This window comes from Phasianus colchicus, chromosome 11 (assembly GCF_987193195.1).
Source record: "Phasianus colchicus chromosome 11, bPhaCol1.hap1.1, whole genome shotgun sequence".
Taxonomy (NCBI): Eukaryota; Metazoa; Chordata; class Aves; order Galliformes; family Phasianidae; genus Phasianus; species Phasianus colchicus.
In genome coordinates this window covers 3,147,123-3,171,381 of record NC_143446.1, presented here as the reverse complement: position 1 = coordinate 3,171,381, position 24,259 = coordinate 3,147,123, and the positions used below count along the sequence as shown (strand labels likewise).

General features: G+C 45.6%; 2 protein-coding genes across 6 annotated transcripts in view; both read right to left on the bottom strand.

Moving 5' to 3' along the window:
• Positions 1–3,111: 3,111 nt before the first annotated feature.
• Positions 3,112–3,802, bottom strand: BRK1 (BRICK1 subunit of SCAR/WAVE actin nucleating complex). The gene is made up of 3 exons (XM_031611504.2): positions 3,667–3,802; positions 3,496–3,578; positions 3,112–3,428 (listed from the first exon to the last, which is right to left on the bottom strand). The coding sequence occupies exons 1-3, from the start codon at positions 3,782–3,784 to the stop codon at positions 3,402–3,404; spliced, it is 228 nt and encodes a 75-aa protein (XP_031467364.1). The 5' UTR covers positions 3,785–3,802; the 3' UTR covers positions 3,112–3,401.
• A 52-nt stretch (positions 3,803–3,854) lies between these two features.
• The window catches only part of FANCD2 (FA complementation group D2), a 45,616-nt gene continuing 25,211 nt past the window's right edge, over positions 3,855–24,259 (bottom strand). For 4 of the 5 annotated variants that reach the window (XM_090147960.1, XM_031611499.2, XM_090147961.1 and 1 more), the window contains exons 24-43: positions 23,124–23,224; positions 22,712–22,827; positions 21,752–21,860; positions 21,487–21,585; positions 19,816–19,925; positions 18,164–18,310; positions 16,596–16,712; positions 15,952–16,080; positions 15,637–15,752; positions 14,488–14,601; positions 13,848–13,975; positions 12,275–12,374; positions 10,904–11,026; positions 10,060–10,153; positions 9,445–9,516; positions 8,333–8,371; positions 7,661–7,735; positions 6,581–6,655; positions 4,569–4,715; positions 3,855–3,991 (exon numbers count right to left, since the gene is read on the bottom strand). In XM_090147960.1, coding sequence (XP_090004086.1) covers positions 3,863–3,991; positions 4,569–4,715; positions 6,581–6,655; positions 7,661–7,735; positions 8,333–8,371; positions 9,445–9,516; positions 10,060–10,153; positions 10,904–11,026; positions 12,275–12,374; positions 13,848–13,975; positions 14,488–14,601; positions 15,637–15,752; positions 15,952–16,080; positions 16,596–16,712; positions 18,164–18,310; positions 19,816–19,925; positions 21,487–21,585; positions 21,752–21,860; positions 22,712–22,827; positions 23,124–23,224 — 2,140 coding nt within the window. In that variant the 3' untranslated portion in view covers positions 3,855–3,862. Of the gene's footprint in view, positions 3,992–4,568; positions 4,716–6,580; positions 6,656–7,660; positions 7,736–8,332; positions 8,372–9,444; positions 9,517–10,004; positions 10,154–10,903; positions 11,027–12,274; positions 12,375–13,847; positions 13,976–14,487; positions 14,602–15,636; positions 15,753–15,951; positions 16,081–16,595; positions 16,713–18,163; positions 18,311–19,815; positions 19,926–21,486; positions 21,586–21,751; positions 21,861–22,711; positions 22,828–23,123; positions 23,225–24,259 lie in introns of those variants that run through there. The other variant, XM_090147962.1, reaches the window with a different exon arrangement.

Here is a 24,259-nt window from a genome sequence, read left to right as displayed (position 1 = left end):
TGCAAGCTCCAATTGCTGTATACATAAAGTCATCCGAATCCATCACAATAAAACTGAGAGTTCCATCATGCCACTGTCAGCTTTGTTCTTCTCTGCCTTTCTCGAGGTGGGCAGCTGTAGGGGAGTCACCGTCCCTGGAGGTGCTCAAGAACCGTGGGGAGGTGGCACTGAGGGACGTGGGCAGTGGGCTGGTGGGGAGTGGGGCGGCCCTGAAGGTCTTTGGCACTCTTAATTCCATGGCACCAGTACCTGAGCCCTTTTGGATAGGCACATACCCACCTTCGCTACTACTTGCACTGAAGTCAGTGTGAAGTTGGCCTTGGTTTAGACAAAGCTCCAGCAGCCGTACGTCCCAGCTGGTGGTTTCAGTGATTCTGCAGCAGTCCTGCCAAGAACACGTCCAGCCAGAGCAGTGCAGCCCTGGGGAACAAACGCCCAGCTGAGCCCCATGGTTTGGTGGTACAAATCCAAGCAAAGGGCACAGGAATTCTGAGGACAGGAAGGGCTTTGAGCTGCTCTCACCCCACGCACCCCTTCTCCACAGCCAGGGGTGCCCAGCCCCAACAGCAAGCACAGAGACTGACAGCGTGCACAGCTGGTTTGTTTTAGGGACCTCGCTGTCCTCTCTGACTGCTATATTTTACTAAGGGCAACCAACACGTGCTTGGGTTTTGGGATATTCTTCAATCGCTCTGCTAAATTAGAAACCCCATGTAACGTCGTCTCTGAATAAATAAAACTGCTCCTAAAAATCACATCCCCCCTCACCTGGAAGGACCACGAGCGTGGTAAGTTTGGACCCCTGGCAGCATCCTTGTGAGCAAACAGCTGCGCAGTGATGTGAGTGGGCACAGGCTGTGCTGCCCGGGATGAGCCCCAGCCAAACCCCTAGCCTTTGCACAAGTGCGGTGCAGGCTTTGGAGCAAGCGTCCTTTCTTCGTTCCTACAAAGTCTGGTGCTTTCTGGTCAGTTCTGCTACACTGCAGCATACAGCCTTTTTAATCACGGGATATATCAGATCAAGCCTCCCCTAGAGACTTCCTGAGCTCTTTCTCTGCCTACAGAGAGATAAGAGATGGGCCTCCTGTGAACACGAGGGAGGTGAGCTGTTGGCAGGATGCCACACACTTGATGTACCTCCTTGAGGAGCTGGGATACGATTTACAGAACTTCAGCTCCAGGACACACCAACGAGAGCCTTCCTCTCACCCAGAGAGCTCCATCCTCAACTATGGGTTTTGTTTTTATGTCACATAAAGCAAAAATGCACAAGGATGTACCAGACTTTCAGGCAGGGAGGGACCATCCCAAAGCTTTCATGGCCATTAAAACCAAATCCCAGGTCCTAACACTTTGCAGACAGCTTTTGGGAAGCAACAAAAACAGCTCAGTGAATCAGAACCTTTCTTTACCCCCATGCCCAGCAGGCAGAGCCAGCCCTCCCTTAGGGAGAGCACTTCTGCCAGGGCCTAGGCACCTAGAGGGAAGCAGACACCACCTCCTTGCACCTTCTGAGCCTCCCAGAGCTGGGCATTCAGTAGGGACAAACAGCAGTTCTCTGCTAAATTCAATAGTGCTTAAGATTATTTTCTCTTGCAGACCTTCACTGCCTATCTTTCCTCAAAGTACAGTGCTGTAACACCAAGGCTCTGATAGCAAGAAGTACCTAAAGAGCTTCTGGTCCACACTTTATGTGTCTTAGAATGTACTTTGGATCAGACTGCAACTTCCATGGCAGAGAGCTTGAACTCAGTCTGTATATCTCACTTTTCTCCTACACCGGGCTCTGGGACAAGACTGTGTCCAGTAACAACCACAGGTGCAAGGCTGCCTGAGTACCCAGCTCTCCCAGGGCCAAATGAAAGCGTGCTTTGCGGATACAGAGCCTATGTTCATCTGCTGCTACAATAGACTTGTTGCAGGGAAAATGCATATAAATCAATCTGCTCTGGCCACACAGCAGCACCTGCTGCTGTTGCAAACCCTGGGATTGGCAGAAGGGGGAACCACTGCAGAGCCTGCCAGAGAGCGGGCTGAGACACAGCGCACAGTCAGCTGAGAAGCAGAGTAAGCAATGGATCTCAAGCCAAGAAGTCAGCAAGGTTCTGCCCCAGATCCAGGGATGTCTGCAATATTCTGTCTTCCACCCCAATAGGCTGAAGACTGATATGAGAATTCAGGCAGGAAGGGACCTCTGGAGGTCTCTAGCTCCCACCACCGGGCTCCACACAGGTGCATTCAAAGCACTGCCAACTTCCAAGACTAATCAGGTTGCTCAAGGCCTTGTCCACGCAAAGCTCTCTGCAGACTCCACTCCAGCCCATCCATGAGCACACACAGCACACAGGTGGACTTTTGGTATCTATGGTCCACAATGCAGCTTTCTCCAAGAAGAGCTGGGTGCTCTTCTGCCTGCCCCTGCTGCATGACAGCAGTGTGTCTCACCCTCTGACACCACCCAAGCACAGCACCCCATGTCTTGTCAGCCAGCAGCCTTGCAGCACTTCCTCCCCAGCTGCCTGGATGTGCAGCCTGACCTGACAGCAAGCTACACCATGGAATGTAATAGGTTGGAGGGGATCTTAAGGATACTGTGGGTCCAACCCCGTGCCTTGGGCTGGGTGCCAGGCACCAGGGCAGGATCCCACCCAAGCTGGCCTTTGCTGTCTCCACAGGCACCCACAGCTGGCTAAACAGCTGTGAGATGGCTTAGAGGAGTCTTCTTGCTTTGAGAGCAATGCTACATGAGTGGTGAGGTGCTGGAACAGCTGCCCAGAGAGGCTGTGGATGCCCCGTCCATCCCTGGAGGTGTTCAAGGCCAGGTTGGATGGAGCCCTGGGCAGCCTGGGCTGGTATGAAATGTGGAGGTTGGTGGCCCTGCGTGTGGCAGCGGGTTGGAGCTTCGTGATCCTTGAGGTCCCTTCCAACCCCGGCCCTTCTGTGACTCTATGAGAGCAGAAAGCAAAGCTTCCTACAGACAGGGAGAACGCACTCTAGGGAGCAACCAGCTGAGGTGGGGGCTGGCAGCAGGGGGATAACAAGGCAAACGCAAAGGCATCTGGGCGTCACACCGGCACCACGAGGAGCTGCAGAATAACGTACCGAGCCTGCTGGGAAGCAACAAGACTTTTACTGCCGCCAACCCCACGGTCTCCCAACAAAACGCTGAACAAGAGCAGTGCGCTTGCGGCATGGATGCCCGCTGAAGAACTGCGATAAACGGGGGGGCGGTGCGGGGGGCGGCTTCTTGCTTCTTGCCGCTCAGCTCCCGGACAGGAGGGAGGAGGAGGAGGAGGAGGAGACGTGCGTTGCCGGGCGCTGTGCCGGACCCCCAGCGGCACTCCGCGGCCCCCGGCAACGCGGCCCCGCCGGCGGGGGAGGGCGGGGGGCTCCGGCGGCGTCTATGTCAGCGTCTCGCCCTTGGTGACCTGCGGCGACAGCGAGCGCTCAGGCCCCGCCCGCGCCGCGCCCCGCCCCGCCCCGCCGCCCGCTCACCCGCGCCTCGATGTACTCGATCCTGCGCTCCAGCGCCGTCAGCTTCTCGTTCAGCGTGGCCAGGCGGGAGCGGCACGACATGTCTGCGGGAGCGGCGGTCAGCGCCCGGCCGCCCGGACCCCTCTCCCTCCTTTTCCTCCTCCTCCTCCCCCACGCCCCGCCGGCCCTCACCGAAGGAGTTGAGGAAGTCGGCGATCTTCTTGATGGAGCTGGTGATCACCTCGATGTACTCGCGGTTGGCCCAGTCCTGGTGGATCTCTCGCTGCACCGGGTCCTCCTGCACCGACATGGCCGCCGCCGCCGCCCGCGCATGCGCGCCACCTCCTCTTCCTCTTCCTCCTCCTCCTCCTCCCGCCCCCCCGCGGGCTCAGCGCCCCGCCCCGCCGCTGTCGCTGTCGCTGTCCGAGCCGCCCGGCTCCCGCTCGGCTGCGCTGTCCGCCGAGTCCTCCGAGTCCTCCTCCGGAGCCGCGGTAGCCTGGGACAGGATTTCTTCTCCCTGAGCGGAGGGAGGAAGAGCTGCGCTGAGCGGGCGGGATGTGAAAGCGTTTCGGCAGCCTCGAGTGGGCAGGTGGGGGTCCTGCTCCAGCTTCTCCCCTTCCCTCCCGGGTCCTCGGCACCGAGGAAAGGACCCCCGCCCTGCAAACAGCACGAGGCACCCGCTGCGATGGGCCACGCCGAGCCGGCACCCTCAGTGCAGACCCAACTTCAAGTGCTTCCCACCCTGCTACAGCTGTAACACAGAACTCTGCCGACTTAAATACTTCCTGCTCTGCTACGGCTGTAACAGCACCTTCACACACAGGGTGGTGAGGCACTGGAACAGGTTGCCCAAGGAGGCTGTGGATGCCCCATCCCTGCAGGCATTCAAGGCCAGGCTGGATGTGGCTCTGGGCAGCCTGGGCTGCTGGTTGGCGACCCTGCACACAGCAGGGGGTTGGAACTCAATAATCATTGTAGTCCTTTTCAACCCAACCCGTTCTATGACTCATGCTATGATTCATTCTGTGATTCACGTGGCCTCTTAGCTGCAGTCTGCACAAGGTGAGCACCGTCCCCCAGCTCTCAGTGCTCACCTGCAGGTCTCGGTTCTTCAGGATGCCCACCCAGAAGGCCTCCTGGCAGTGGTTGAAGGCCAGCATTGCCTTCACGCGATATACAAATTGTTCCAGGGACTTCTTCAGCAAAGGCACGTGGTTGGTCAGGCCGAGATCCTGGTGAATCTGAAAACAGCACAGAGTGGGTCCGGTTGGTTTTTGCCAAGGCTAAGTAAAAATTGAGGCTCCACAGGCCCAGGCTGGGTGGAGGATGTCATTGGCAAATTAAATTCTGCTTTAGCAGAATTAGGGAATAGTGCTAGCCCAGGCCATGGCTACACAGGTGGGATGGAACAAGCTATTCCTGGTGAAATAGCAGTCATCTCTGCAGGGCAGCAATGAACAGCCGCACAGTCCCAATGCACAGCAAAAAGCTATGGTCATCAGAGCATCAAACAATCTGCCTAGGAAGAGACACAGCTACTTGCTGATAGCTGCAAGCCCATCATGTCAGATTGCCAAGCACAGAGAAGAAATGAGAAAGATGTAAAATAAACCACTGCAATGGCAATCTCTTCTTGCTCAGTGCCTGACACAGCTCCTTTACATTAGATGTGTGGGATGCGGATCAAAAGCCATCTTGTGCAGAACAAAGAAACACAGGCTTTTGGAGGACTGGAACAGGAGGGAAGAGATGGAATTGCTGTAAGTAAGCACAAAGCAGCTGAGGAAGGGCAGCTATGCCAGGTACTGTGTGTGATTTAGCTCTGGGTGAGCAAGCCTGTCTGAGCAGTCTCTTCCTGCAAGGCATGGATGTGCAGTACAGCATGGAGTCATTGCTGAAACAGAGAAGCTGCTGAGAGCCATAAACAACTTTGTGCATAAGAATGTTTTTCTTTCATGAGAGTACTTTGCAGCCTTCTAGCATCAGATCCTCTCATTAGCTGCAGTCTGAAATCAGATTAACTTCATATCTTGGATGAGTTCAACACATGAGGGTAGGAAGGCACTGCCTTCCTTCATCTGCTACCAGCAGGGAAGAAGTAACTGAGTAACAACAGCAATCTGTTCTCTGGTCTGTGTATAGAGGCAGGAGCTGGCAATCATTGGCAGAACCCACCCAGGAGTGACTGCAGTAATGACACTGCCAATATCACTGTTCTCCCTGGGGACTGGAACCTGTCCCACTGCCTGCAGGCAGTTTGAAGTCTCAACAAAGCACCTTCTCATTTGCCAACATCTGACCCCAGAAATTCTCTCTCTTGTTTTTCCCAAACCATTTGGCACAGAGACTTGATCAGACCACACTGGTGAAACAAAAGTATTTACTAACTGTGCTTATAGGCTAAAGAGACCACAGAAAACAGCACTTGGACATCCTTTTCTCAGAAATGTGTTCTAGGACCTCTGAGGAACGTGAAAGGAACAAAGCAGTACAAGTAAAATTTTTTCTAACAGCATTTTTGGTTGTCTCTCTTGGGATGAGCACTGGCTGCCCATATTGCAAGCAGGGTGATAATCCTCCTTCCTTCTTTCCCTCACTGTACTACACAGAGGCTGGCAGACTGGCTGGGTGCCATCAGCACAGTCCTTTCCGTTTGCCCTCTCCCCTAACATCAACATAACAAACCAAGACGACACCTAGAGGGGATTTTGAGTATGGTTTTCTCCTTGTTCTGGCTCGCAAGGCTGGCGATCTTTGCCACGGCTTCTCTCACGTATTACCAATCTGGCAATTGTACTTTATACCAGGTTTCCAGGGTCTTGGCTTGTGTGTTCAGAAACTCTCCTGCAGATGCCAACAACAGAGGATAACAAGAACCTTTCCTTTTGAATAGGGTATGCTAACCTGATCTGACATCCAATTAAGCAGCTTCCAAATCAAATACTTCAGCTTTTTGGCCATTGACCACGGCTATTTCACCTCTCAGAGCTTTTGCTATAACTGACACATTGTAAGACTGCAATTAGAACCTGGCTGTGCCCTGGAAAAACAGGGAAAAGAATAAAACGTGCTAACAAGAGGAGCACATGGAGCAATTGGAACTTACCTTGGAATGGCCACACATGTGATGGAGCTGTCTGGTACTCAGCTGCAATGTTTTCAGCAAACTCTGCACATCGTCCTGAAATAAAAACATAGCCCAGTAAATAACTGTAAAAGCATTTTCCCACAAGGGACAAAAGGAATTAGTGTAAGAGCTTTAGTCTAAGTAAAACTTTCAGAGGTACAATTCAGAAATCATCAGGTGAACAGGATGAGCCATAGGAGAACTGCACTTTGCACACGGCAACTAAAGTAGGACCACACATCATAACCTATCAATGAAAGCAATTAGGGACAATTAGGATCAATCTTGCCACATCTTGCCTGAGTACAACCTTCTAAAGTAGGGGAACTGGAAGGAAAATATGTAATACTGTTAGATTGTGGTACTTGAAACAATTCCAGCATGAACTCTGGGCAACAATCCATTTTACTGAGCAAATTATGAGGCGCTTTCTATCGTGCAGCAGGTGTCCTTTTTGATAACCTCATTCTCCTAAATATCTGGAGAACAGATCTCAAGTTTGCTGTAGAAATGGTCCTTTCTTAGCGAGTTGGTTGAGATGTGAAGGCTAGTAAAAAAAAAAATAAAATAAAACAAGAAGTCTCACTGCCAAAGAGGCATTGCCTTGCAGCAAAGCAAGGGATCTCAGACTGTTCTTGTCTGTTGTGTGGTGCACATAGGTTGGTCTGCACCCACAGATGTTGAACTACCCAAAGCTGCAAGAATTTTTTTGCAAAAACACTGTCCTTCCAGATTGGAAACCCTCACCAACCCGACTGCTGAATGTGACCTTCCCACTCTGTCAGGGACACCTCTGTGGTGATGGTATTTGAAGGAGAAGGAGGAGTTTGAAATCAGTTATCAGCAAAGCCATCCAGCTTTGCCAAAGGTTCTTGGCAAGCTGGAAAATACTGTCTGCTGAGGGAGCACTGGACAGGCTAGTGAAGCAAGGCACAGCACAGCTGGAGGCATCAGACACATTGGTCATTAAGTGTCACAAGTGTTATGCCAACGTGTTATAGCAAGCATTAGTCATGCTTCCCAACTGGGTTCAGACAGTTCTCTTTCCAAAGCACTTACCCGATGTTTTTTAAAGCTGTGGTCCAGGAGAGGCATGGCAAGCTTCAGAAATGCTTCTACAAAGAGACGGCCATACTACCAAAAATGACAAATATTTTAAAAGGCAAGTTTAAATTCCTTTTCAAAGAATCATCAGGAAGTCAGGTAAGATAGCCATACATTCTTTCAAGCTACTCCTGGAGACTCCTCTTGCTCAATAGAAGACTACTCTGAAATATACGGCTCAGTAAGGGGTCTTACCTGAATCACTGAAGAGACAGACTAGAAATACATACTCATACACAACCCTGGTTTTACCAGCAAATTGGCAATAGAATCTAACTAAATAAAATTACAGAGTCACTATAGAAATCCTAGTCAGAAAAGGCAGAGTTGCAGGGAGATGTGTGGTCTTCCTGGGCTCCAAGGGAGACCTGCTTGTTGTGATGTTTATTCTGACTTGAAGTATCATGGTAAAGGAGAGAGGGGGAAGGGCTTAAACCAGTAGTGGCAATTGTAGCAAATTCTCTGTGGTTGAGCCATGCAAGGACAGTAAGTGGAAAGGTAAAAATGCAAAGGTATGTGTGCTACTTCCAGAGAATGCAGTAACTACTCTGGTACTTCTGGTACTGGAAACAACAATTCAGAAAAGCTGATGCTTCAGCAGCTCTCTTCAATGGAGTTCTTGCTTACCTTCAGGCAGATGCTGAGTACAGGCCTGCTGTCAAACACCTATGTGGACAAGAGTTAGAAATGAGTTAGATAAGTCTGCAAGTCAGAACGAAATAATGCAAGCACAGCAAACAGTTAAAAATAGCCCACTGTTGTATGCCATTTCTTGGCATGTGACACCTATTTCTAAGGCAACATCCATTCTCAAGTTTTGACAGGGAGCATCATGCAAGTGCACAAAATGTAATGGTTGTCAGACAGAAGTACTTTGCAGAATGGCTACTCAGTCATCAAAAGAGAGCAGGGAGGTAGACCTTTTGCAGATGGCACAAAATCATCTCAGTGATTCTGAAGTTCTTAATAGCCTGGAAACTGAGAGACCCAGCCCAGCTGATAGGCAAGAGCCATGTAACAGACAAAGCAAAACTGAGGTGTGCAAAAGAATGTCTTTCAGAGGAAACAGTGAAGCTGTTACATTAATGAGGCCAGCTGGCAGAAGGCACCAGTTATCGCTGCACAGGTCACACAGCTGTGATCTAAGAACAAACAACGAGTCTGAATAGGTGGTCTCAGCTCTGCTGAGGGTTTTCTAGTACGTTTGTTTACATATTTTTGCCAGTCACCAATTCTATCATGAATTTGTGAGCATTTGAACTTTCAGAGCACACAGGTGTCAGCAAGTGCTGAGATGTTACCATGGTGCTGCTATGGACTGCAGAAAAAACACTGAGTTGGCTCTGTCCTTTCACGGTCTTAGAAGACTGGTGCTGTGAGAGAACATGGAGTGCAAGTAGGGCTCCAGTGAATGCTGCTATTACAGAAGAAGCCAGCTCAATTCACGAGAACTCATAAGCTGTACTTGAAAAAGCTTGCTTCTACCTTTGTACAGACTTAACATTTCTGTGACAGCTATGTTATTAAGACGTGCAGGCTGTAAGAATCAGAGAGTGCTAAATGGAAACCCTTGTACACAGGTTATAATGCCTTTATTTACCACCTCCAGGTTGTTCTGATGGTACATCATCCTTCACATTTTTCTCATGTGCTCATAAACCCAGGTTCACTGGGATGTGCTGGGCATCACAAGGCAAAACCAGAAAAATATCACAGATATCATCACCATTGACCCTCACCTTGACCAAGTTAATGAGGATATGGAAATTCCTCACAGCAATGTTCCACTTCAGCAGCTTCTCCAGTTGTACCTGATGGGATGCAAGGGGACAGTAACCCAAGATGGTGCATTTCCTCTCACTCTACTGAATGGTCTCACTGTGTTTGCTGTACTCAAAGTGCAGTTATTTTGAAGACAGAGGAACAAAGCTTTATCACAGCAAAACCACTCAGTGGCAATGCCAGCCTGATCAGGACCCGCCATGTCCTATAATGTTAAGAGTTAATACACTTCTTTGTTTTTAGAAGCTTTTGGTTGGAAAATAATTTTGTGAAGCCACACAGGTGTGCAGACCACCTGCACAGCATATTAGTTTGTGGATTGCTACCTGTTTTCTCTTTATAGTTTCTGATGGATTTACTGGATTTTTAGATGGTGCAAAGCAGGAACAGAAGGATGCTAGTTACATATTAACCTGTGTATCAGTTTGGGCTGATAAATGAACCTCTCTGACTGCATTTCCCAGTCCACGTTCAGCAGTAGATTCCTTTACAAGCTGTACATCTTTATTATACCTACCAGTTTAGCTTAGGTTCTTCTCCCCTCTGTGATACCAGTGCATCTGTTTTCCTACCTCACTCGAGTCTGATGGTTTCCCAGCTGGGATGCTTTTCACAGAACTCTCTAGCTGAGCCATCATGACTCTGAAGAAAACTGGGAATGTCTGCCTGTGAAGAAAGAGAGAGCAAAACTGAAAGCCACCCACAAGCATCTGGATAAACGCATCCCTAAAACAACTTGGAAACTCAGAGATTGCCCCATTGGGCATCCTTTTTAGCAGGAAATCTCAGGAGATTAAGCCTAGAGCAGGTATAGCCCAAGCACTCAATGCAGATGGAGAATGCTGGATAGTCAATATCAATATGAATTATACAGACACCTTCTTCCTCCTTGTAGCCCTGGGAGTGCACAAGTTTGCACTTCATTGCAGTTCATAGCATAAGATGTGTTTGATACCTCAAAAGCATACATATTTTGTCTATCCCTATGTAAGCAGCAAGTGCTGGCAGCAAGAATAACCCAAATCCAAGTACGGAGCTTTTGCAAACTACATACCAACCCAGGATTGCTCACAGCCACCCCAGGTCACCAAAGGTGACTTTCAGCATGCTTTCTATCACTGCAGTAGCACATAAAGGAGTAGTACACATGACAACAGACAACAGATCATTCTCCATGTGAAATGGCTTGCAAATAAAAGCTCAACATTGTATCAATGCACAAGGATACATCACCTCAACTTAAAGCTAATAATTATTTATGAACCTGTTATGCCAAAAATATTTAGGAATGCCCAGAGTTTCCCTCAGTGGTACTAACACGAAATTATTACATAACAGACAACAAAACATGAAAATAAATATAAAAAAGTAGGATTGTGCACCTTGTGATGTTCTGATGCCTACTGAGGTAATTACCTGCTCAGTGTGGGATATGTAGAAGAACATCCATCTTTGGCAGAGTTGATCAATTCAGGAATACCAACACTGGAGATTTCTTCTATAGCTTTCAGGATGTTATCTGTGTGCTCCAGGTAGACGCTGAATCCAAAACCAGCTTAGTTCATTAGTAAATATTACACAAAATAACACAGCAAGCTCTTGAACTTTGCACTGCCTGTAGCATATAGCCTGGTTCATTCTTATGCTGAGTACCTTCAGGCTCCTTCAGTACCCTTAGGTTCCTGTTCTGCCCCACAGATCTGTGTGTTCAAGCAATGCAGTGGGTGGCTAACTATTTCCCTGTGGATACAAAAGGCTTCATTCTGCTCCCTGTCTCTGTCTTCTAGCTCATGGGATGGGTATTTTGAGAACTATTACCTACTAATAAAAAACGAGGCCAAAGGCAGCATTAAGCACGTCAGCAATCTCCTCATCTCTCATAATCATGCTTCCCTGCACATCCAATAAAGGATGGAGACTCTCCTTATCTTCCCTTTGTTGTTTATGTACTTACAAAAGCATTTTTTATTGGCTATCACTTTAGTGGCCAAGTTAAGGTCTAGCTTGGCTTTGGCCCTTCTAATTTCTTCCCAGCATAAATGCACATTTGCAGTCTCTGTGACCTGCCTGCCCCTTCTTCCAAAGGTCATAAACTCTTTTGGTCCAGGGCAGCCTGCTCAAGGAGAAGTCCTGATGAAGAAAGGCAACTGAAACAAGGTGACTTCCAGAGATCCATTCCAGTTTTCATCATCCCATGATTCTATCTCACCTCAGACTCAGCCCCATTCTCCTCAGCTTTAGTGAGAGTGGATTTGCGTTCAGTTTTATGAAAACAAAACCAGAAACTTGGATCCAGACACACATTCACACATGCCTTCGCACACATCTTCACACACATCTGTAGATGTGTTGATGTACACAGTGCAGCAAACACAAGGTCCAAGTGTGCTTTCTTTACAGAGAGAGTGGTGAGGTGCTGGAACAGCTGCCCAGAGAGGCTGTGGATGCCCCGTCCATCCCTGGAGGTGTTCAAGGCCAGGTTGGATGGGGTCCTGGGCAGCCTGGTCTGGTATTAAATGGGGAGGTTGGTGGCCCTGCATGTGTGGAGGGGGGTTGGAGATTCATGATCCTTGAGGTCCCTTCCAACCTGGGCCATTCTGCAATTCTGTACCTCTATGGCCAGTGACTAGCAGAATTCTTTCCATCACTCACTGTCTTCCAGTGATGTAGAAACAGTACGCTAGGCCAAACTGCCTAACTATGAGGATTATGACCAAGAGTCACCAGTAACTAAGAGAAAAAGTTCCACAGTGTCTTAATGTGCTCTTACAAAGGCTTGAGCCTTACCAGAGTAAAGTATGCAGGGCACTGTTGAACTGGCTGCCCTTCTCACGGTCCCCACCAGGCTTCATCCATGACTGGCAGAGGAACTGCTTTGCTAGTGAAGCTGGAAAAGGTAAGAAGGAATTGGACGTGTTTTGTTTCCCAAGAATCCAAAACAATTTCCTTCTTCCATAAAAAGGCCATGTGTCCAAATGGCTTGCCAAAAGATCACAGTATCATTACCCTTCAGTATGCCTGAACTTTGAGAAGATGGAATGCATTTTCCCTAGAAAGCAATAAGGTCACAAGCTGAAAGAGGCTTAGACTTGATATAAGGAGGAAATCATCCATTGTGAGATAGGTTCATAGGTTGCCCAGAGAAAATGTGGATGCTCCATCCCTGGAAGTGTTCCAGGTTTTTAGCAGCCTGGTCTGATGTGAGCTGTTCCTGCCCATGGCAGAGGAGGAGGCAGAACTATGGTTTGGTCCCTTCCAACCCAAACTGTTCTATGGCCTATCACAACAATCTATGCACATCCAGTATGCTCCTGGTTTGGAATACCCACTTTCATCAGAAGCCACCCATCTCTAACTTAAGCCAAGCATAAGGTCTTTGGTAGCTCCTACAAGCCAAATATTTAAATAAGGCAATATGCAACCCTTAGGGCATACATTCTAAAAACTGTATTCCAATAACAAGCAACTTTTTGTTTTGGCCACAGCTCTGTAACCGTGAATGTTAACTGGCAAATTTGAAGTTTACAGATTACTCAAATCAAAACTTCTAACAAATTTGTTTCTCTTTTGCAGAAATGCTTAAATACAGAACATTATTAGTAAAAACAGATTATTCCCTGACACAGTCTGTGGGTAGTTTAAACGGGACAGTTTAAAACAGTAAAAATCCCATCAAAGTAGGGAATTTATCATTGAGTGGTCATAGGTATCTGAGAAAGACAAATTCTAGAGACGTTGCAATATGACAAGGTACAGCTGAGAGGGGTGACTGTCTTTGTCATATACTGAAATAAAGAATTAAAAGTGGAGACAAACTACTTTTCTTGTATATTCCTTGCAAGGATGCCTATGCCTTACCTTCTTGAAGGCTATTCTTCTTACGGTCCCAATCATAATCCCTAAGAAGGCCAGTTCTCTTGACTGAGATGCACAGAGTTAGCTGTTGCTAATTTTTTCTCCCTCCACTCTGAAGTAACAGCTCTACCTGGACAGTTTATTTCCACAATCCTTGGAAATGAACTGTCACAACATACTGAGCTACATGTACTTACTAGGAAGTTACATCCAATTACATCTGTGATCAGCTCCATAATTAGTTAAACTGAACAGCAAACTTATTCACAGAACTCTTAAAAGCTGCAAGGCTCCAATTTTAAAAAATACTAACCAAAAGAGCTGGAGTTTGCCTTTCTGCATAGGACTGAGGCACAGCAAAACGAGTACCAAAGAGCTCCCAATAGATTTACTGTAGTTCCTTTTACTAACTGCTGCAACTGATCATTTGGAGACATAACCCAAGATTGACCAAAAAAGGACAGCACAAAAAATAATCTAGGAGAAAAGGCTCTTCACGCATTACCCATTTTCTCTCTCTTCCAGCCTGTCATTGGTTTTTCAGAGATGGCCATCAGGAGCTGAGCGAGGATGAATGCACACTGGAAGCTGGGAACACTTTGCTGGAAATTCAGTAAGTATTGGAAACTCTCACTGCAGAATGACAGGAAAGCAAAAAGGAGAAGACAGCATAGATAGGGTAATCTCCAGCAACAGACTGGTTCAAGATCCAAGGTCTCCCTAGCCTAGCACTTGTCTCTAGCAGTACTATTCTGAAGAAAGGGTAGCAACCTCTAGTAGACAAAAAGTCAATGACTGAGAAACCTCTCGTAAGCCCTAGCTGCTCTAAGTTTAGCAACATCTTTATACACTGCTTTTGCCTTGTGTCCCTGCAGGCATTTTAACTATTCAGAACCCATTTGTTCCTTCTGTGAATCCTACTGATCTGCTAGTTTCACATAACATGCTTACACATGCACCCCATAGACTAATGCCTATCTTATAATTCAGTAGTTCCATTTTATCAGCTTTGACTGCACTGCCATTCAAATGAAATGCAAAACTTCCTGTTTAGAGATGTCATCCCTAAGAGAGCTCCCAAACACACACTGATACATAATGTTTGAAATCTATCACTTTCAGAGCTTGGGAAATATTGACTGTACCTTATCAGCTCTTCAAGAGGAAGAAACTCCGTCTCTCCTGGCTTCAGCCTGTCTGCAAGTACCTGGAGAGCTGACCTCAGCAAGTTGGAATTCTCATGCTGAGAAAAACCATTCCTGAGGGTAGAAAAAGTCCAGCTCAGCACCAGAGTAGGAGGAGAGATACTGCATAAAAAAGCATACCCAGGCAGATGTTTGCAACAAGGATGTTTGATGCAAAGAAGCAAATACACCAGAAGAGCCCAGCAACACGGAAGTTATAGGGGGCACCCTAACCCTTTAGCAGCGGCCAACAGGAGAGGCACACCTCAGTAAGAAGCAGAAGTGGCATCATCAGCTGCTTACTTTCGCACATGACATAAAACAACTGTTCAGTTTGATTAAAAAACAAGAAAACCTAGAAAATTCTGCTAAATTCTAAAGAAAATGTAACGTTTACTAAGCATTCAAAGTTCAGGGAGTGCCAAAGGCATGTTGATTTGCATTCTGCTGCTTCCTTCTCTTGTTCTTTTTACACTTACTACTACTTCCAAAGCACAACCAAGGTAAACCACTTTCCATACTCAGATCTAAATTAGGATTCAGAAAAAAAACCTGTGCAATGCTACTCTGAATTTTATTAACAGATGCAGAAGTTAAATTCAGAGTGAACATACATTTACAGTTTGACATTTAAAAATCCAGTTCAAGTGCATCAGTAGTAAAAGCTCTCATCAATGAAATGCACATCCATTATTTCCAGTGAAAAAAATTAATCCTTTCATTGCTCAACATTCAGGCAATGACAAATTAGCATGAGGCTTGCTGGGCAAGAAATTCCAAGATCCCTATGCAGAATGGAAGTTGCACAGTGAGGTGTGCCAGTACTCCACTTATGCCAGTCATCATCCAAAAAATCACACTGATCAATGCACTGAATGCTGGCCTGTTCTATGCTTCCAACTGTTCTGCATTCACTCTTAATCACCTACCTGGTTTTGTTCAGGGGAGTTAACTACAAAGCATTTAAATATCTCCAGATACAGTAGTGTGCAGTTCTGCAAGACTGATAGGCCATCAGTTGGGTACAAACACTACACAGGAACATGAAAGGGAGGGAGCACACAAACTTTGTTCATTTATGTGGCTACACAACCTTTTGTTTAAACTCACCATGCAAACAGCAAGCGAAAAGTTTGCAGCAGCTGGTGGTAACAAGAGGACATCAGCTGGTACTCCTGGATGTCCAGTCCTGATTCATCTACCACACCTTGGTTTGGTATAACTGTCTTTAATACAGAACAAATTATTCATTAAATACTAGTTCAGGGAAAGAAAACAGCGAAAGAATACATTTCTATAAACTCAATGCTTAAAAAACCCTGCAACACACCAAAGCCACTCTCTTTTCCCCATAAATAAAACCAGAAATACTTCTATAGGCAACAAAAGTTGATGATTTTTGAGTCAAAATTGCTGCCCACTGACCTGGAAGTAGTTGTGCATGTTCTCCATGTGATTGCACAATGGCTTTAGTAGCTTGACTACACACACAGCAACTTCCTTTGGGGATCTCTGACAAAGGTGGGAAAAACCAGTATCCTTGTTGACTTTTTCCTGTAGCAAACCAAAATTTTAAAGTCAATTCAGTCTTATTTGATAATAACTTCAAGAGTCATCACCCAGAAAACCAAGGACTCCTTGCATTGAAGGTGTTATTTTAAAGAATATGAAAACATACAGGGGAAAAATAAAAAACAGAAAATTGATTCCAACGCCTTCTGTCCACTTAAGCTGAGCTACTTCTTGAACAGCAGAGCCAGTTTCTCCAAGCTGGGCAGGGAAAAGTGTCACCTGAGTTTTGGGCTACAAGGTTTTCCCTCAGCTGCTTGCCCTTTTCTGAGACATGCAGAGAATTAGATGCTGCAAACACTTTGGAGAGTGATGCAGTAACAGTAATTTCTTTTGAAAGGGCAATTGCTGCTCTGACACACAGCTGGGAGTCAGACTGCCATTCAGCTGTAAGGTGAATATATTTCTGAAAAACATTTAGTCAGGAAAGGCTGGAAGCCACTGATGTGCTCTGCTAGCCCGGGTTGTGCCCCACTGATGTGCTCTGCTGCTGTACACACCTTTAAGAAGGGCACTCTCCTAGTGGAGCCTGAGGTCAGCACGTGTTCTAGCTTACAGCACATGTCATCCAGAAGGAAGCAGAGCTCAGCAGGCCCCAGTTGCACAACTTCACTAGCCTGCAATTACAAGGAAGAAAAATCAATTCCAGAACTCAGCACCTAATTGTAGTGCCTTGAAGCTCACGTTCACTTCCTCAATTTCCAGTTATGTTTCTTGGCTTAGTTAACCTCTGCCAGGGAGCAATTTGGTAGATACTAGGCTTTTGCCCTTTCTATTGCAGGTATGGGCTATCAGTTCTGGTTACTCAAAGCACAAGGTGGATCTGGTGCTCTGAACATAACTCCAGTAACATCCAGCTACTGAGAGAGAACACATTTATACAGTGAAATTCAAAATCACAGAATTGTAGGGGCTGGAAGGGACCTCTAGGTCCAACCTTCTGCTAAAGCAAGTTCTGTAGAATACACAGGAAAGTGTCCAGGGATGTTTTAAATCTTTCCAGGGGAGACTCCACAACCTCTCTGAACAGCCTGTTCCAAGTACTCTGCCACCCTCACAGTAAAGAATTTTTTCCTGTGTTCAGATGGAACTTCCTACATTTCAGTTTATGACACTTGCCCATTTTCCTGTCACTGGACACCACCAAAGAGCCTGGCCCCATCCACTTAACTCCCACCCGTTAGATATTTATGAGCACTAGTAAGATTCCCTCTCAGGGAATCATTTGAAATAATGCCACATGTGCCAGGAGATTTCTCAAATAGCCTTACAAGTGCCCTGTGTCTTGCACACGTGGTGATAGCTGTCCTTGGAACAGGGCAGGCTGCACTCCACACTACTACAGCCTTTTTGCATTTTACTAATCCTATGGTTGCATAACAAAATTAGACTCCAGATGGACTGAGCCTGCCTACAAAGAGTCTAACAAAATTAAGCACTTCTGCTCTCCATATTCATAGCAATGCATAGTTTTATATAAGCTTCCAGATGGCAAACAGGGCAACTGCCCAGTGGGGGCACATCCATGACACCAGTCTCATTTTTGCACCCAGTTTCCTCTCTAACAACGACTTGAGACACCTGCCTTTTTGCAACATGGACTTTACTGTCATAGATTCTTTGGAATAGGCAGGCCACCTCGTAGTGTTTTTAACATTCTATACCTCAGCAGTGTTCAATGTTAAAGTTTTTTTCTTTCCATAAAGTGTATGCATGTTATACTGTATCTTTTTCCTTATACCTAGTGGGTGGCAAACTTGCTCATAGCAGGGAGGGTTGGACTATGTGATCTCCAGATGTCCATCCCAACTGGCAGATTCTGTGATACACAATATTAACATTACTTCGGTTTAAACATTGTTGCCATGCTGCATGTTGACTACCAACAGAAATCCTTCTGACCTCAGTACCTTGAATTACTTTTGTTTCCTTGGAGGCAAATTCCCTCCTGTCACCAAACTCAGCCCTGGCTCAAAAGATCTTAACGTCAACCTTCTTTTCACTTTAATGGAGCAGGAGAGGTCAAGGTCACAGTGAGGCAATAAATAACAAAACTGGTTGCACTCACCTCTGTGTGCATCTCTGTGTCCAGGACAGACTTTGTCAGCAGCCCACAGTGGAGTACAGAGAACACTTCCAGGTCCAGCTCTCGGAAGTAGGGACGATAACTCTGCAGCTGTGCCAGAGGGCTTCCTGTCTCTCTCTCAGCAGCACTCTGAAAAATGAATGGCAGAACTCAGCTTGCAACCTGCAACACTTTCTAGCTCAAATAAACCTATTTCTTCCACACAGTCCTCTATATTTCTTGCCAAGATGAAACAAGACTAAGAATAATTTGCAACAAGTAGCAGAGATGAATACACACAATCAGAAGCATTTTCATTTTGGATTGTAAACAATCCTAAACCTAAAACAAACTAAAACCTAAACAACCTAAAGGTCACTAACATTTTCTGGAAAAAACAACATAGGAAACGAGAATAATCTTTGCTATCTCCTTTCTGTGAAACAATGGCTGCCATGAAATTCATCCTGGACTGGTGAAAGACAGTGTAAGCACCATAAGAGACAAATGTTTTTATCTCTGATAAATACCAGAACGATAAACCACGGTATGCTATACTGCTTGTTGGCCCAAAATCTATGCATTCCTAAGAGATTCACTCCATGCTAACATATGTTACACGTGGATCATACAGGATTTATGGATTTTGTCATCCATGGGTTTGTCTGGGACCAATACTCCTGTTAGCTAAAAAAAAATGTTTTACATCCATAAATTTCCAGAACTATCCAAGACTTCACTCATAACGCAGGTGATTTTGTTATTGTATTTGACTCAGTTTTCATACCTGTACAGTAGCATGGAGACAGGAGAAGCATATTTGCTGGACCAAAAAAAATGGTAAAAAAATAGGCTCTGAATATCAATTATTAGTAACAGTGTAGTGGTAGCTGTGCCTTGAGGGATGTCTATGAGATCCCAGCATCTGGGATGCTGAGTCCAAAGCCAGGCACACTTCCCTGGCCTCTCTCCTTCAGCTAGGACAGATTGTGCATTCTGGACATAATGACATTGCAGGATGAGGGGAAATGGTTTTAAGTTGAGGGAGGGGAGATTTAGGTTGGACGTCAAGGGGAAATTCTTTACAGAGAGAGTGGTGAGGTGCTGGAACAGCTGCCCAGAGAGGCTGTGGATGCCCCGTCCATCCCTGGAGGTGTTCAAGGCCAGATTGCATGGGGCCCTGGGCAGCCTGGTCTAGCATTAAATGAGGAGGTTGGTGGCCCTGCGTGTGGCAGGGGGGTTGGAGATTCATGATCCTTGAGGTCCCTTCCAACCCTGGCGATTCTGTGACTCTGTGATAATGATAAGAGCTTGTTTCAAAGAACAAGAAAGAAGATCCAACAATTCATTAGTTGGTAGATTTGGGGAGCAGCTCTTAGTGTGTGAAGAAAATGGGTAATTTTAAATATGCTTTTTGATGAATATATTGATCAAATACCTCAAGAAAAAACTAAAAAAAATGAGAAAAAAAGAGACTGAAGCAGACTAGAGTCAGAGAGAGAGATGCATTTTCTTACAGGGGTCTGTATTTTCCAGATTTATGTCAGTTTCTGACTTGAAACTAGGAACTGCACTTGCCTGCAGTAATTCAAAGCTTTTGTTTTTATTTCATTTCCCTTTACCTTTCCTGCAAGTCCTCAAGGGTATATACCTACCTTCTCCAGCTCGGAGAGCTCAGTATCAGGCTGGTTTCCATCAGAACTTTCATCTGCCTGAGTACGCTCTGCACTGCAAGCTTTGCTGCTGTCAGACTTTTTTTTCTTTCCTTGAAGAAAAAAGCAAATTCAGAGGAGAAAAAAAAAGGGGGGAAACAAGGGGGGAGAAAGAGGTTGCACTGCGTTCAAATAGTGCTGCAAGGCAGGGAAACAACAGAGGTTGTACTTCAATCAGCCCTAAGAAAGCACGGAGCACACACAGGTTGTGAGTCACCTGTAGCCAGGGTCATAGTCCAAAAGAAAGCCAAATGCATTTGGGACTCTCTTCTCACCCAGCTCCTCTTTTATGGAGTAAAATCACAGTAAGAAATTGAAGCAAATCTCACTTTTCTCACAGTACTGTAAGCATGTTATGCAGTGATTGCCAAAATGGTGGGTCATCTTAAAAAATGCTTGAACAAAAAAATTAGCATTGCTGTCTCTCAGTAGTGACAAAGTCAGAGGACCTGGAAAAGGACAGTAGGGCAAACAGCTACTCATGGGGCTCTTGGGATGCTGTATCAATAGCAGAATAACTCAATTAATTCACAGCAAAGGACCTCACTGCTGACAAAGGTGGGAAGATTCATATCTGACACAGTAGCACAAAGATTACTTGAAATCAGTGTAGTTTCTTTAACTGTACACGATGTACTTGGCATCCTGTAAGTCACTAGGACAAGGAAACGTTCACTCAAGGTTCCAAAGTTATTCCAGTGCAACATCACTGACACTCTATCCATTGCCTTGGGGGACTGACAGCTTGCCAATGGAATCCCCATGAATTTAAAGGGATATAAAGAGGATTCAGGAAAATTAAGGCAGTTGGGTTTGTCCTCCACCACTGGAAAAGATCATTGAGCACATGGACATACAGTCTGTTGGAAAAAAGCAGGGTTGCCAGGCTATTGGTATCACACTGATAAAAGGATTCCAGAATTTAATAGAGATCTAGATATCCAAAAAGCCTCTGATAAAGTTTTACACCAAAAACCCTTGAAGAACTGGATGAAATAGTGCATTCCTGGACAGAAAGCTTGTTAGAGGAGAAGCAGCGAAGAGTAGGGCTTAACATGCACTTTTCACATGGAATCAGCTACAGAATTCTTTAAAAATTGGTTTTATTCAATTCCATAAGCAACTCAGAGAAGGAAATGCTAGGGGAAACTTCCAGCAAATGTTTCCAGGAAGTCTGACCACTAGGTACAGACAGTAAATATATCAAAACAATAAAGAACTCACCTTGCCAAAAGTAAGCAGACAAAATAGCTCACTATGTAATCACAAAGGATATGAAATAAGGCAGCTCAGAGTGCGAGTAGAGAACTGGAAAGCCTTCCCCTACTTATTGGCAGCAAACTATTTACTTTGGCTGAGCAAAACCAAAAAGTAGGGTGAAACTGGTGTGGAAACGATATGACCCCATGCAACTGTGACACGATGGATTTTTTTTTTTTTTTTGGTAGGCAAAATGAGCTGAGCTCAGAAATCTCTTGGTCTGATATGAGCTTACCAGTCTGCAGAACGTAGTCATAACTTTCCTTCTGCTTAATTACTCTCACATGACAGGTCCAGTGCAACATGCTGGTCAAACCCAACATCACATCCTTAAACATTACAAGATTTCCTTACCATTTTTTTTTCTCACTGGACCACCAGCATTAATAGATGGTACTCCCTCTGGGGCTTCAGAATCAAAAGTAGCAGGCGGTGGGACATAGCCAGGGGTTGCTGAAAGAGCCAAAACACAGACATTTGTTTAACTCAGTTCCTGAATGAGAAAATAGAGGCAAGTACACATCTAGAGGAAGTACCCCATCATCGTCCCCATGAAAGGGGAGACAATACATTACATGAGACAGCTGAGGCCCAGAACATACAAATATTTCACATTCACCTGCCAAACATTTTCCTAGCACATTCTGTAGCTCTGTGATGTTCTGTAGTCGAGTCAGAACTTTCCCCTTCATCTCAGCATCTTGTTGCTGGCAGAAGGCATTTACAACCTAGAGGCACAAAACAAACTGACTGTGAATTAGAGAGATGTGTACTCTTACTATTTTTTCTTTTCCTAAATAGCATCCCTATGTCCTGAATAAGCACACAGCACTCAGCACAAGTGGCCTATCTGACCAGATCTAGACTGTGGGACAGGAGCCCCTATGAAAACAGACATATCATAGAATGGCCTGGGTTGAAAAGGACCACAATGATCATCTAGTTTCAACCCTTCTGCTATGTGCAGGGTCACCAACCACTAGACCAGGCTCCCAGAGCTGCATCCAGCCCAGCCTTGAATGCCTCCAGGGATGAGGCATCCACAACCTCCTTGGGCAACCTGTTCCAGTGCCATAATTCCAGTACCATAATTGACATAATCTGAAAAGTAACTTATTTCATCAACCTGCTGGCTACTCTCATGCTAGTACAGCATGGACAGACTGACCTTTTTTTCTTGTGCTCTCCTCTCCTACTATGGGCTACTACTACACCTCATAGCTTAGAAAAATATTTGAGGTTTACAGCTGCCTCCTTGCAGCAACAAAACTGATTTTCAGACACAAAACTAAGCCACAGAGAACAGGCTGCAACTGAGTAGCAGATGGAAAACTCACGTGGCAAGGGAGTCCTTTAGAACCTCTGAGTCTCTTACAGCTAACAGCAGAGTTGCTGTGAGCAGGATAAAACAAATAATAACGAAGAGAAGAACACGGAAAGATCTCCAACATCTTGCTGGAGAATATTTCCAAAAGGCAAGGCTGTTCCTTGACAATTGCACCCCTGAAGCCTGAGGTTAGTATGTTTAAGTGTTATTCCTCAGGGCCACTCCAAAATAGGCAGGCAAGGCTCTACCCACCTCACGAAACCAGTTGAGTGCATAGAACAGGAGCGAGCACAGAAATTCCCGTTCCTGCTTGGAGAGAGAGTCCAGCTTCCCTTCCACCTCCAGGTCAGTCAGGTACAGAGGGCAACCTGGGACAGAATAAGCAGAGAATACATTGGGCTGCCTTTGCTACCCATCCTCTCATCTTTGCATGGACCCTTCTCAAAACCTGTAACAATTCCAATGACTATCTGGAGCAAACTCCACCCGTCACTTGCCAGAAAAAAACAATTTTCTCCCCTGCTTCCATCATTTACGGGCAACAGAGCATCTCAACCTCCATCATAAACTACGTATTTCTCCCTACAGATGCAGGAGGTCTTTGCAAATCTGTGACAGGAGCAAGTCAGCTGGATGGACTCTGTACAAGGTTCACTCCCCATACCTAGTAAGGCATCAATCTCCTCCAGGCTCCCGTTGTTCTGTTCTCCAGTGTAGAGTCTGAGCAATCGGAAACAGGGTGATAGGCATATTGGTGATACTACCCTGGGGGGAGGAAAATTAAAATATATAAATAAAAATATAGAGAAATGGACTTGGTCCTCCTATGTTTTATATCTCTCCAGAAAGCTTATTACTTTTCCCTTGCACACTGTGTCCTCCCCATGCCACCCAGCCTACTCTTTTGATTTTGTGCTGCTGTGGCTTGCAAGGAACAAAGCAGAAATGCACCATATGGTTAAAAGAAATATATCATTTATCATCAATTTTCTGGGAAAGCACATGGGCAGAGAAACAGCTGTACTGAATCAAAAATGGAGTCAGATTTACTTCTAGCAGAAACCAAAGATGAATGTTACAGGAGGAATGACAAGAATTTGTGTAAAATATATTTATCAGCAGTGGAGAAACCTTCTTGAATATTTGCTAGCATTCTACTTACTGCTCTCATTCTGAGTGAGAAAAGTTACTATTTTTACACTGATGTATGTAGGGCAGTGATGTGGGTTTTTTTATTTGCTATAAATTGATTCTGTTTATTAAGCACAACTACAATCTCAACAAAACCTTCCAACAATAAATTATGCAGAATGTGAAGCTGATGTTAAAAAAAAAAGTCTTATTTGCAGTGTTGATGGCCCACTGTTTAAGTTATTTATTACACACTTCTTGTTCCATTCCCCAAGGACAAAGCCCTTGTTCCTCAGTCAAATTTCACTTCTGGCTGCATGTTTGTGATTTTGCACATTTTTTTATTGCCTAAGTGCAACTTAAAGGTGAGAATAAATTGTGTACTCTTTACACACCCAAATTCCTTGCTGATTCTATTTGAGACTCATTGCTCAAAATACAAATTTTGCCACCTCAGAGTTCCATATCCATCTCAATAAGGCATTTAATAACACAATAACACTGGACTAAAGAGCTACTATTCTCACATGACAGATGGAAAACAAAGTGGATGCAACATAACTTACTAAGACCACCAAAACAGCCTGAATCAGAACAGGCTGCCAGGTCCCCATCACATGCTTATGCCTCTAGACTTATCTGAACACGTCTAACAGCAGACAAGAAAAG